This window comes from Ambystoma mexicanum, chromosome 1p (genome assembly GCF_040938575.1).
Source record: "Ambystoma mexicanum isolate Mex_15411 chromosome 1p, UKY_AmexF1_1, whole genome shotgun sequence".
NCBI lineage: Eukaryota > Metazoa > Chordata > Amphibia > Caudata > Ambystomatidae > Ambystoma > Ambystoma mexicanum.
This window is the reverse complement of record NC_090921.1, coordinates 293,990,108-294,003,999: the sequence shown is the minus strand read 5'-3', so window position 1 is coordinate 294,003,999 and position 13,892 is coordinate 293,990,108. Positions and strand designations below refer to the sequence as shown.

General features: G+C 43.6%; 1 protein-coding gene across 1 annotated transcript in view; it reads left to right on the top strand.

Annotated features, from left to right (window-relative positions):
• The window catches only part of STK11 (serine/threonine kinase 11), an 895,845-nt gene extending 884,796 nt beyond the window's left edge, over positions 1 to 11,049 (top strand). The window contains exons 9-10 of the mRNA XM_069647254.1: positions 7,479 to 7,713; positions 9,836 to 11,049. Coding sequence (XP_069503355.1) covers positions 7,479 to 7,690 — 212 coding nt within the window. The 3' untranslated portion in view covers positions 7,691 to 7,713; positions 9,836 to 11,049. The remainder of the gene's footprint in view (positions 1 to 7,478; positions 7,714 to 9,835) is intronic.
• The last annotated feature ends 2,843 nt before the right edge of the window (positions 11,050 to 13,892 follow it).

Genomic DNA, 13,892 nt, shown 5'->3' with positions numbered 1-13,892 from the left:
CCTGCAGCAGAGGATACACTTCATGTCAAGGTGCAATGTCCTGTCCATAAGGAGAACAATTAAGCATTGCTAAAGTGAGGCTCCAATTTCCTTGAGCTCCTGCATGCTCAACATGCTGAGGGGCGGATCAGGTGGGCATTCACTGAAAGAGAATGATGGCAGATCCTATTAGCATATTGGTTTCTAATCGGATTTCAATTAAAACGAAAATCGGTGAAATTGTACAGAATGTTCAATTTTGTTTGCTTAAAGCGATGAGGACTTTTTTTTTTTTATTATGCTGCTCTTCTCAAATCCAAATAATGTAAAAAAAACATCTAGACAAACCCCAAAGTGAGATGCAGATGCAAATGTTGAGGCAGCGCCTCCAGGGAATGTTGTAACCCTTATTTATTTTGAGCAAAGACGATGGGTAGATCCATAGAAACTTGTACTGCCAGACAGAAGAGCAAGGGAAATAAATCGCTGGTGACAAGTCATTGATTTTTTTTTTCTAAATTAAATATTCTGCCCCATCAGTCACTGCCTATACGCAGGTGACATGTCACTTTCATGTGCATTTTGTATTTATTTGAACAACAGTGATGTCCATTTCGATCAGAAATGACTTGCGTAGAAGAAACACGGGAACTAGTGGTGAGCTAGTTTGAGTGTGTGAAAAAGTGGGACATATAACATGCACACAAAAAAAATCAAAATATATTTAAGAAAACAAGTGACTTACAATGGTAACATTAACCTAAGGGGCCAAGTACTTCTAAGTAAAGAGAAATACTATTTACATTTACAGGATTACATTATTACAAGACACTGGAGGCAGTGGTTGGGGGAGGTGGCACGGGGCCTGACTCTTTAGCAAGTCAGTTCAGTTTAAGCCTAGCTTTGAAGAGATCCGAAGTTGGGCTAGCTTTGATTGCTATGTGCAGTTGCTTCCAGTGCAGCGGGGCGGGTATTGAGAAAGAGCGGAAGCGAGAGGAGGCACAGAGGACGTATGGTTGGTGACAGCAGAGGAAGATCGAGGTAACAAGATGGTGATTAAATTGATACAATGTGACTGGTATTTGGGAGACTATTGATGGATTTGTAGACTAGGAGAAGGAACTTGCAAGGAGACCCAACCAGCATGGTGTGCAGTGCCATTCTAGTGAACTAGGGGAGAAGGGGTTGCAGGAGGGTCCCCCGCACTCTTGTTCACTACAATCGCATCGGGGGTTGCGGGGGTGTCCCTGCTACATTTAAAAAAAGTGTATTTGTTTAAGGGCCCTGCTGCACCGGTGTCCATGCATGTAAGTAAAGGGAACTGGTGTCGCAGAGGGATGGAGGAGTCGGCGGCACACAGCGAAGTGTGCCGCCAAATGAGAAGTAAGAGGGTGGGAGGGGGGCGGGTTACCAGAAATGTCTGCGGGAGAAATAACCAAAAGTAATTTCCGTTCAAATGACTTTTGGTTTTCTCCCTCAAACATTTCTGATTTGATTAAATCATGGACAACCAGTAACCAAAGTCATTACGGTAAAGAGACAGGCCTGATGTCCTCAATTCATCTAGGTAAGAGGAAAGAGTCCTGCCTGAATTTCCTCTTAGCTATTGAAAAGGGGAGGTGAGGAGTAGAAGGACCAATATGTTAAAGTGAATAATTAAGGGATCAGAGGGTCAACTGAGAGGTCAGAGGATGAGTATTTTGGAGAGAGTCGAGGTTAAGAGACTTCCCACGAGAGTGTGTTGGCAGACCCTAGGCAGAGTAGAGTGAGTGGTCAGATCGGAGGTAGATAAGTCCAAGGCAGGTGGCTGTGGATGGCTTGTGGAAGATAAAGCCCCCCAGCATGACAATGATGGTGCCGGTAAGAAGTGACTGAAGAATTTTCTGATCAGGGAAGGAGGATTTGAGAGGGCCAGAGTGTCATATTCAGAAGTGGAAAAGGTGACGTCCGGAAATGGAGGGACAGTGTTGAAGGCCTTATTGATGAGGAACCCCAGACTGCCTCCCTTCACAACAGGTTGGGGAGAATGAGAGAAGTAGCAGTCAGTATGGAGAGCTGCTTGTGTAGCTGAATCATGAGGGGAAATACAAATTATGTGATAGCAAGAAGTGAAAGTTGAGGAAGATGAAAGTCGAAATTGTCAGTGATGTAGGAAGACTGGTTGCAGAGGAATTGTGCATTGCAGAGGCCAAGTGGAACGGTAATGGGAGGTGAGGGAGAGGAGCAGCTATTGTGCGGTAGGCTAAGGTGATTGATGAGATTGGAGATCCTGGGAGAAAGGGAGCGTCATATTTTAGGGTGTGGGCATGCCGGAGAGTTGACACTGAAAGCTATATGAGAGAAAGTAAGGTGCAGTGAGTGGAATTGAGGCAAGTCGATGCATATGGGAGGGTAGAAGAAATAGACAAAAGACAATGAAGAAAGTGTGTAGCCCAAGAGGGAGGGAGGGAGGGGGTTTGGGCATAAATGTAATGGATAGTTGGCTGAGAAGAAGCAGATGTAAATTCTTAGTAGGGCTGAATGGGACTATAGTTGGCTTTTGTGCCTTAATATTTGGAAGTTCTGGTCGAGGAACACAGAGAAGATGTTGGAGAAGTTTAATACGCTTTTTGTCTCGCTGGGCTTTCATTTCTGGTATTTGCAGTCCTGCGTTTCTGATGCAAAAATATGACAAAGTATTACACAAGAGGGCGGGAGTTTAAAAGACTTGCAGACCGTATTAATTCTGCAATTTCTTCATAAATGTGAAAAATATGTAATATTAGTGGGACAATACAATTAATAGTTTAACAAAATGACAAGCATTAATGGGATTCGTGAGATGTTTACAGAAGTTATTTTGCCTGCATGTTACAGCAGTGTGGGCGAAGAGAAAAAGTACTACATTCAGTTGAATTCATCTTGAGTGGAAGTAGGCACATTCTCTGTGAAGAGCGCCAGTGTTCTGTAGAGCGCTGTAGAGATCTTAACCTTCGGAGGTACATGAAATGAATACCAATAACATAGGGGCTCCAAGCAGTCGTACATATTTCTTTGTTTAAATAAAGTTTGCCCACACTGAACATTTGTTGGTTCCTGTGGGACTTGACCATCCTCTCCTGATTACCAATCCCTGTTTCCCCTGAAGGCACTACAATGTATATTCCCCTCGGTTGCCAAGTGGGTGGGGATTGTGAGGCGAGTTTCCATTAGAGTACATGATTTTTGTTCTTGCACATGTTGAAATAAGGTGCATCTATGACATGGAATTATCTATTCAAGTTTGGGCCTTGCTTTAAACACAAATACATTATTGGAGTTGCAGTCCTAGTTAAAGGTACTCACAAAATCCAGTAAAGAAATGTATACATTAAATTCCAACTTACTCAAAATAATTTACTACATTTTATTACTTAATCATAAACTTCAGAGTTTTAAATTAATTCTCCAAAGAAAATCCACATTTAACGAATGCTTTCACCTAGAAACAATTGGTGTTTCTTAAATCTCGCAACTTTAAAATATCAACACTAGCTTTCTCTCACTTTACTGAACAATGCTCATTTCATGTGAGACATGACTACACATCTGCAAAATATATTATGAATCCCCAATACATAAACATTAGTTCACTCTGATGTGTTTTCAGAGCTCGAACTTAAGATTGTTTAAGCAGGAGCTAAAAGCATCTCCTCTTTATTCATCATTTAACAGTGACCAGGAGCTATCAATGGGGAATGAGGTGTTGACACACAGCGATCCGCAAATCCAACTTCCACATAAGATGCAAACACAACATTTTGTCCATTTATTTATGACCCCTTAGTCTTTATGTTGTATAGATGTGTTCTTATATGTAGATATAAATTGTCCCAAACGCAGAGTTAAAATCACATAGGTGTATTTGTTCAGCATCAGTTGGCCTGTGGAGCCAAAAGTAGCTTTTGGGAGCTGTTGATATCAAGCCAACCGGGCTGTAGTAGGCCACAAGCAGGAGCTAAATAGCTCCCAGCTCCCCTCAATTTCGAACCCTGTGTATATTCCAGTTAGTGTCGTGTGATAGTATTTGAGGTAATTCTTTCATTCCATAGTTTTTTTGGCAAATAAAATCACACTTCTTAAAGGAAAGTGATGTCTGACTTCCTTTCTGATATTTTCTTTTAAAGCTTTCAGAAGTGTGGATACCTAATCTCTTACATAGGTTATAAAACAGAAACTCAATAACCTTATTCATAAAGGTAAATAAGTCATGGAGAATCTCCCAAAGTATCAACCGCTTCTCCACTTGCAACAATTGAATTCATCTGCCCAATGTTGATTGCCTGAAAAACCATGTATTGTGATAGTTTAGAACCTCTTCACTATCTGAATCTGAGTGTGACCATAAAATAAAAATACCATTCACAACTATCCATCTAACTTGCGCACATTTTTACAGTAATATACAGCTCCACATGATCTCCAAATCTCTCTCCTCTTTGAAATCCGGATATAAATACTTTTGCCGAAACAGCAGTTTAAACCGCATTGCCCATAAATGCACAAGATCAGCCGCCATATCTGTTTGACTAAAGCTGAAAAAATCTGTTAAATCACTACAGCATTCACTGTTATTTAAATTAAGAATAGCTTTCAAACTAGGACTAACTTGGTATCACACTTCACCATACACACATTTTCTGTAAAACAAAATATGCCAATATGAGCATGTAACTATAGAGTAGTAAGTGTCCGCTCTCCAAACTAATCATGCATGTATCTCATTAATTTATCTGTTTGACTAAAGCTGAAAAAATCTGTTAAATCACTACATCATTCACTGTTATTTAAATTAAGAATAGCTTTCAAACTAGGACTAACTTGGTATCACACTTCACCATACACACATTTTCTGTAAAACAAAATATGCCAATATGAGCATGTAACTATAGAGTAGTAAGTGTCCGCTCTCCAAACTAATCATGCATGTGTATCATTAATTTATAAACAAAAAAATGGACCTAAAATCTGTAAATGTACAGAACATCCAGCAAGGAATGTTTACAAAGTACACCCCAGTCCCAAAATGTAAACTACCAAACCGTGTCAGCAAGTATCCCAGCTTATTGGGAACTTGCATCAAATGTTGATTATGATACTTCAATCTCCTGGTTGGTTCTTCACTTACATTAATCATATCATATCATAGAAAAGAACCCAGGTCCCAGTCAATGTTGAGACATTTATTATGTTGGTGCTCCCAATTTGTGTATTCAGAACATCTCTTGCTGTACTAACAATTTTGTCAAGTTACCCCCACGTGTTGATGACCTCACTAGCCCAGGAATGGTAAACTGCATTTGCTATGTCTTTTCTCTGCAAAATGGACTGCCACAGTAGATTTCATATTGCCTGTTTGTATGTTTGATTTGTGTTCAGACTACTCGATCTTTACTTTCCTTGTTAGTCCTATGTAATATAAGTCACATGGGTATTTGATGTCATAAACAACGTTTGAGGAACCACATGTTGCAAAATCTCTAAGATGATTCATTTTCCTGGTGTATGAGTGCTGTATTTGGTTACCTTAAATGACATTGCTACAGTGCTGAAAATGCAAACATGTATAAGTTTCCTTTCTTTTTAATTGTTGAAGACTCAACATTTTGATCAGCTCTAAATAAATAAACACATGCTGGCAGATTTGAAAAAAAGATGTTTAATAAAATCATCCAATTGCAAAATTTGCCAATGTTTCATGATGGCCTTTATTATTTTCATACTCCGTTTCATGAAAGTCGTTACATACACTAAGATACATTCAATATGTTTAATTGTATCCTCCAATAATGGGCGTCTCTGCACCGTTGACTCTGCATTGATTTGACAATAGTACCTTCTTTATATCCTCTTACAAAATTCCCTATTCTTGTGAGCCCAATATGGCCGTTCATAAGGTCATGGTTGTTCACCATGAACATTACACATCCTTTCTTCGGTCAAATTTGTCCTTCAGGAACACCCATCCTTCCTTCTGAAAGTTATTTCAAATTACTACATGACTCCGGCGATTGTCCTGCCATTCTTTTTCTAAATAGCTTTTCTGATGTAGTATAAATGTTGCACAAACCGCATAAGAAACTGCAGCTTCTGTGAGCAAGAAAGTGTCTTAGACTTGAATTCCTTTCTTGGTGGTTTCCTGCATGGTGGAATGTTATGCCAAGATTGAAATTCTTCTACCGGAATCCACTTGCAGTCTGTTAGGATAGATTTAGTCGCATGCCTGCACCATGCACCTTTGTATCATTTTGCATTCATTAAGCACTAAGTCTGCTGCTTTGCTTGGTCACTTACATGTGAAAAGTCTCTTTAGAAAAGTTGTAATGGCAGTTGGCAGCCTTATGCGCTTTCAGGATTTTCATGCTTTCAATTCTTCAGGAGTCTGACGAAAGGGGCAGACATGCCTGGGCAAACCCGCAGGAACAATTACTTGCTAAAGTGGCTCTTTTGTGATGGTCTGTAGTGCCGTTTATGCACATTTCCTGGCTTGTGCAATCAACGTTTTGCATGTAACCAGTGCAAAACGATGATTGCGCAATCCAGGAAGCAAAGTGGTGGCAGAAGAAGAAATAAGTGAGGAATAGGAAGGGGTGCGTCAGCCTGGTGGGGAAACAGACTGCGGAACTGGGTCAGTGGGGGAAGAGAGGCGCATATTGGCAGCGATTCCGAAGGTGTCCCCCGAATAATAATGGCAGAGAAGCACGTGGGTAGGGATGGGTGTTCTGGAGAGTGTGCATAGGAGGTAGGGGGTAAAGATTGAAGTGGAAGGGAACTAAAGGGTGTGATGTTCCTGTTTTGGTAAAACTTGCTATCGTTCCTTACTTCATCACCGGGTCAACATTCCTGGTCAGAAAGCAAAGGACACTTTGGTGTATGCGCCCCCCCAACCCCTCTATAGTCCTTAGCATGTCCCTTAAGAGGTCAGATTGGTGGGCGAATAGAAAAAGGGGCGCATAAAGCTGCATGGGCAATATTTTCTTACACTGTTTCTTTCAGTCTTGATATTATAAACCCCTTACTGGCGGGGGAGGGAGTGGTGGAAAGGCAGGACGTTTGGAATGGTTAGTTTGTGAAAAAGAGCACAATCTAGTGCCCTCTCTTCAGACATGCCCTACCTCCATCCCCAGTCCTATGTCTGTATTATTGGATTGAGAACAGAAGATGGGTATGAGATGGGCTGGACGTGTCCTGTGCCCCCCCCCTCTCCTTGGAAAGTTTTCAGAGTCTATCTGCTGTATTTGAGAGTTTAGAAAACACTGTTTACGCTGGTTGAGTCTGTGCTTTGGTGATCTGAAGTCTGTTTGCTGGAGTATTGCACATAGCAGAATTATCATTGTTTTCAAATGTGTACTACAAGAATGGTATCCCAGTCAGCCCTCACTAATGCTGCTCTAATTTCCCACAAAGCCATTTTGTAATGTCTACATTGCTTTTGGGTCCCAGTTTTCCTTTGACATATCCCACCCTTCTCTCATTTCCAGGGCAGGTGCCAGAGATGGACCAGGGGCTGAACGGAGAGGAGCACAGCAGGGGAGCAAGCGGCAAGCCGCTGTGTATGAACGGCACAGAGACTGCACAGCTAGGCACCAAGAGCAAGGCAGAGCGGAGGGCCAGCGCGGCCTCAAACGCCCCACGCAAGGCCCATTCTGCCAGCAGCAAGATCCGGAAGTTGTCCACTTGCAAGCAACAGTGAGCACTGACATGGCTGTGCCTGCGGTATGTATCCATGTATGTAGAATCATTTTGAAAAATGTTTCAGCCTAAGCGGTTGTGGAGCCGTGTCTGTATACCGCCAAACTGATGGTACTCGGAGGGAGCTAGCTAGGCTTCAGCAAACGGCATGGTTTTTGTCTCTGGTATAAACCTGGAATTCTAGTATAAAAAGGATATTATTTTGAGGTAAGTGCCACCTCACCACGAACCTGGTTCAAGTGCTCAGCGTGAACGATTTTATATCCAGAGGGGATGCTCTGAACCTAGAGATTCGATGGATTAGGCATTGAGCGAGATTTTGGTAACCATTAGGATATATTGGTCGGAGGAAGTCAAAAGATGGTTCTGCACTGTTATTAAACGCTGTAAAAGTGGGGATGGCATGTTCTCCGAGATGAGCACAAAGGCAAGGAGACTTGAAAATTGTGTAACCCATTTAAGTTAAGGCCAGTGAGCCAGGCAGCACAGCATAGCCATCTTGCTCCCAATTACAGGCAGAGCCAGAGTATAAAAGGGGCACTAGCCTGTACAGGGAGAACGCCCAGAGATGTGTAGAGAAAATGAAGCTAGATAAGGAAGCATAACAAAGAGGACTTTGTTTGAGAAGGCACAGAGTTGGAGAGTGGACAAACGAGTTGGCAGGTAATAGAAAGGAGGGGTCGTTAATGGCAGAGGAAGGGCTGGGTATGTGGAAAGTTGTGAAAGTGGACAGGTCCAGAGTACAGTACCAGCAATGCCAAGCCGAAAGGGCCCAAAGATGGAAGGAGTGATGAAATGTATCCTGAGAAACCAGTGGGGGCCAGAGCTGGAGCATAGCCAGAACACCCACAATGGTGATTTGGGGAACCTTGTTAACCTGGTCCTAGAGACTGGTAAGGCATAAAGACCCAACCGATCCAGAAGGAGAGGCTAGGCTTGGAGCATGTACCAATCCCATCACAATCCAAGCATACTTGCTGGGTTAATTTGAGCTAATGATTCCAGGGGAAGCGGAGACGATTGGGCCTTCTCAGTCTGTATAATGGGAACTGTCTTACCTATCCTGAAGTAGCGCACCGCTGACCCCAATAACCTTGCAAACTATCAGCCTGAATCACTTCTACCCGCACTACTCTAAAATCCTTGAATTGCTCTTCTTTAATACGATCACCTCCTGTTTCTAGACACCAACTACCTCGGTGCCTCTCACAAATCTAGATTCTGTGGCCAGATTCTGCCCTAACCCATGCCTCTGTTTTGACCACCGATCACCACTGCAAACGTTCTGCTATCCTAATGTTGCTGGACATCTTTCTTTGGACACCTCCTCGCTCCTTCAAACCCTTTCTGACCTTTGTATCCATCATATCGCTCTGGACTCAATGGCCTCCTACCGTTCCCATCAATCTTTCATTATCTTGTGGACACTGAAACCTCTAATCCAACCTCCCTCCCAGTTTGCGTCCTGCAAATCCCCAACCTGAGCCACTTATTATTCATCACCTCCACCCTCTGTTAATTCCGCCTTTGTGTTGCGCTCTTGTGCCACCGGTTTTCAGATGTCAAGCAAATCTTTGTCTCAAGTTTTGCTCCTGACCTACCATTTTGTATCTCTGGGATCAGCAACAAAATCTTCAGTGGTGCTTCCCATACTGTGTACAATCTTGCTGCTCTTTTCTCACCTCGAGACATTGCTTTCATGCTGGTTGACTTTCCATGAGGCCCCCTGTTTAAATTCCTACCGATTGTGTTCGTATCCCTGGGTAAGTTTGCACCCCTCTAGTTAGCTACTACTTTCTCCTGCTACTTTCTTGCCCCTCTTTACTGGAACACCGTTCCTCTCCATGTTAAAAGCGTTACTACTATGCACTCGTTCAAATCTGCTCAAGCTCCACCTTTTCAATCTAGGAGTACCTTCACCTGCTATTTGCTCACAAACTCCTCCACGAGTGCATGACACTTAACTCAGGGTTGCCATGTTGACTGTTGATTTCCTCTGTTTATGGTCAAAACACCCTGTAGCCTCAATAATGCAATAATTATACTCGTAATGCTATCCTGGCTTATGAATAGTTGTAGGCAATGGTAATGCTGTGCCAGGCCTTTTAAAAGGGAAAGCCTTGACCTTGTTTTCTTTTCTTTGCAGTTTGTTGTGGAACCACTGGGTGCTTTTGGGTCCTCGCCTTTTCAGCGCCCCCCGGAGACCTTTGTGGACTTGTGGTCAGGAGCACACTTGAAAATCCAAAAAGTTATTAAAGGCCGCGAGAGATGCTGAATCCTGGAGAGCAGCCTGGCCGTTGGCAGGACGTTATTGGCACAGGTGCAAGAGCCCAGCTGGAGGAGAGCCATACCCCAACACAACTGTCCATCTCCTGAGTCACCACAACATTTTTTCTCCCCCATGCCCTCCCACAAAAAATCTGTTAATTAGTGGAAATTATGAGGATTGGGTCAGACATTGCTCCTAAATTATTTCCTCAACATAGTTTTCCTTGGAGGCAAGTGTTTCCCTTCTAGTATCTGTGACAGGTACTGAATGCCCAAAAAGTCCCTTCATCACACTGGTGCCCCGAATTTCAAATGCTCCGATAACTTGGTCTCAGCTTCCTTCTTCATGACTGTCATTCGTCACCACTGAGAGTATACATCACTTTTTGGCCTCTACTGCCTCCACCCAGTGCCCAAGTCCATATCGCTGCACCCCCTCCAATTTCCTTTTTTTAATCCAGATCTACGGTTCGCCAAAATGCCTAAAGCCTCAGTGCCCCTTTTCCCTTGCTCCTGCAGTCCTCTTGCCAAAGGGGTTTTACTCTCCTCTGCAGCCTTATTGCACCCCGTTTGTTTCCTGAGCTATGGTGTCTCTACATCTTTCACTAGACCTGTGGTCGCCTTCAGCTTCAGTGCCCCCCCTGCTTTACTTCACGCATCTTATCTGCTGTTTTCCCTCCAAGATCCCTTAATCCTTCTCTTCCACTATAGGTCTGCTTTGCTTCTTGCACCACTAGTTTCAGGTTTTGCCCCCTTTGCTTGCCTCTCGGCCCTGTCATTGGTTCCCCAGTTGCCCCCAATGCCCCCTTCTCACCTTGGTCTTCCCTACACCCCGCGGTTCTCCCCATTCTTTGCTCTACTCCCAGGATTTGCTGGATGCATGAAGACGTGGAAGTGCACTTTATGGTTCAGACTCGTGTTCTGTGCTGGTCCCATTGGGTTTTCTGTCCCCAGTGCGCACTGCAATGTGTTTTGGAAGATGAACCTTATAAGAAAATGGTATTAAACCCTATACACCTGCATGGGAGCCAACGCCAGTACCTACCTGGAGGACTCTCTCTTTATGGAAAAAAAATAAAATTTATTGGTGAATTTTCTGTTTTCCTATTAAGATAACAAGATATTGGCGTTGGAGAGCAAAATATGCTGAAGGCTCCCCATTAAGAAGAAAGGAGAGGTATACCTAATAATGCATGTCATGGCATCTGAAAAGCGAGAGTACCTCTGTCTAACAATGTACTGGTGCTTCCTAAGGAAGGGGCGCTGTGTGTGGACGCGTTTGGTCACCCCAGGGCAGAAAGGGGCTCCATGTAAGGATGGATGTGGCGGCGCCCGCGAAGGAAGAGGTGCTTGCTCTTAGACGGTGACACCACAGTACACTAAGTGGGGAACTTGGTCTGTTTGGAGCAGTGGTAGCTGCTTTCATCGAGGGAGGTGAGAGCTCTGCCTACAGAGGAACGTTATGCAGCCTAAGGGAGGTGGTTGAAGGCACACGAAGGAGAGGTGTCTCCTCACTGGGGAGTGACTCAGCAGTGCCAATGTGTGGAGGGCAAATGTGTAAATATGAATTCACCATACGGAGGCAGAATTATTACCCTCAGCCCTCAAAGCAAATGGGTACATTTGAATTCCACTTAAGTAACTAGATTACTCCTCCCCCCGCCCCCACTCCAAGTGGCCACTTTGCTATACATGTATAATGATGGGGCAGTGTGCAAAATGTAAAGGATGTTTGGCGTGTGTGTGTGTGTGTGTACAATATACCTGGGCATCTGTCTGTGATGGGGCAGTGTGCAAAGTGTAAAGGATGTTTGGCGTGTGTGTGTGTGTGCACAATATACCTGGGCATCTGTCTGTGATGGGGCAGTGTGCAAAGTGTAAAGGATGTTTGGCGTGTGTGTGTGTGTGTGTGTGTGCACAATATACCTGGGCATCTGTCTGTGATGGGGCAGTGTGCAAAGTGTAAAGGATGTTTGGCGTGTGTGTGTGTGCACAATATACCTGGGCATCTGTCTGTGATGGGGCAGTGTGCAAAGTGTAAAGGATGTTTGGCGTGTGTGTGTGTGTGTGTGTGTGTGTGTGTGCACAATATACCAGGGCATCTGTCTGTGATGGGGCAGTGTGCAAAGTGTAAAGGATGTTTGGTGTGTGTGTGTGTGTGCACAATATACCTGGGCATCTGTCTGTGATGGGGCAGTGTGCAAAGTGTAAAGGATGTTTGGCGTGTGTGTGTGTGTGCACAATATACCTGGGCATCTGTCTGTGATGGGGCAGTGTGCAAAGTGTAAAGGATGTTTGGCGTGTGTGTGTGTGTGTGTGTGTGTGTGCACAATATACCTGGGCATCTGTCTGTGATGGGGCAGTGTGCAAAGTGTAAAGGATGTTTGGCGTGTGTGTGTGTGTGTGTGTGTGTGCACAAAATACCTGGGCATCTGTTTGTGATGGGGTGTGCCTTGTTTGATATCTGGTACCCATTTCCGCAGGTGCTACCTCTCTGAATTTTCAATTGCTCTTTGTTGAAACGGATGCAAGCAGCAGTTTTGTAGCTGGTGCTTTCTCGAAGCATGGATGGTTTTCCCAAACCACCTCTGACACACACCTCACCCTCCTCTGACCCCAATTTGTACTACCGCATTTTGAGGAGCTAGCTTTTGGAGGAGCTAGCTTTCATAGGAGCTAAGGACTTCGCTGCATGCAAAGATGGACCTACCCCCCTCCAGCTGTTATGTTACTTTATTTTTATAGCGCCAGAGCCCTAATGTCCAGGTGCTGAGAAAGAACAGATCAAGTAAAGACTGTGACCCTAGTTGGTCCCTTTATTTTAACTGTCTAGTCTTTAGCAATTTCATGAAAGACAGGTGATATTTCTCCTTTCGGAGTGCTTCCGGCAACTCGTTCCAGGCCCCTGCTGCCAGGACTGGGAACGAGCGGCCGTTTCCCCGGGCTCTTTTCATGCGGTCTACTTTAAGGCAACAGGCCTTATCAGATCAGAGATCTTTTTTGGGGGGATATATAGTCACCTCGCAGAAACCAGTAACCTTTGCAGCTGCATCCGATCTGTGGATCTTGGTTCCTTAGGACCCATTGGATGAACAATGCGTACAGCAGCATTTTGGACCTTCTGTAATTTCTCGCATTTTAATTTAATTTTTTTAAATTTTATTTTTCTTTACTAGCACCGCCCAAAAGTGCATTACGATAATCCAAACGGGGAAGTATAATTGCCCTGGCCAACTTAGCCTGGTTATCTTTTGAAATCATATGGGCGACCTGTTTTAGGACTTTTAGATGATAATTGGTGTTCTTTACAATAGCTTCCACGTCATGCAATATTAATGATTATAAACACTGACATACATAGGATCTTCTAACACTTTATAACCGAGAAGGCACTCTTTTTAAGATAGATAAACATATCCCTGAACAGATTGTATATTTGGTATTTAAAAATAAGCTGAATTGGCCAATATGAACTCCAAAAATATATTAGTGCTACTTTACTTTACATTGAATTTTCATTATCCCCCCACCCCCCAAAAAGAAGAAACAAAGTAATGGGTGATCTTATATAAAGTCAGTCACTTTAAGGCGGCCAAGCTTACCCCAGTTTCCTACAATGCTGTGCAAAGCAAACTCTATTTCTCTCTTTGAAGTAAGGATCTCTGTAAACGGTTTTACATTTTTCATACTGTTTCATTTTCTGGGGCTTTTTTCTGTCTTTCATTTTCCCTAGCACTTGAGCCCTGCCTGTGATTGAGGTGAATTTTCACTTTTTAAACATTTTTTCCTCGGTGTTGTGTCCCTTGCAAGTGTATTGCCCTTTTAAGATGGCCCAAGCTAATAAAAAGAGCAACTGCAGGCAGGTGTTTCAGAACGTCTGCAGGCGCCAACAATGGAAGTTCTGTTGTCTCTGTCTCTCACTTTAGGTCTGCAGG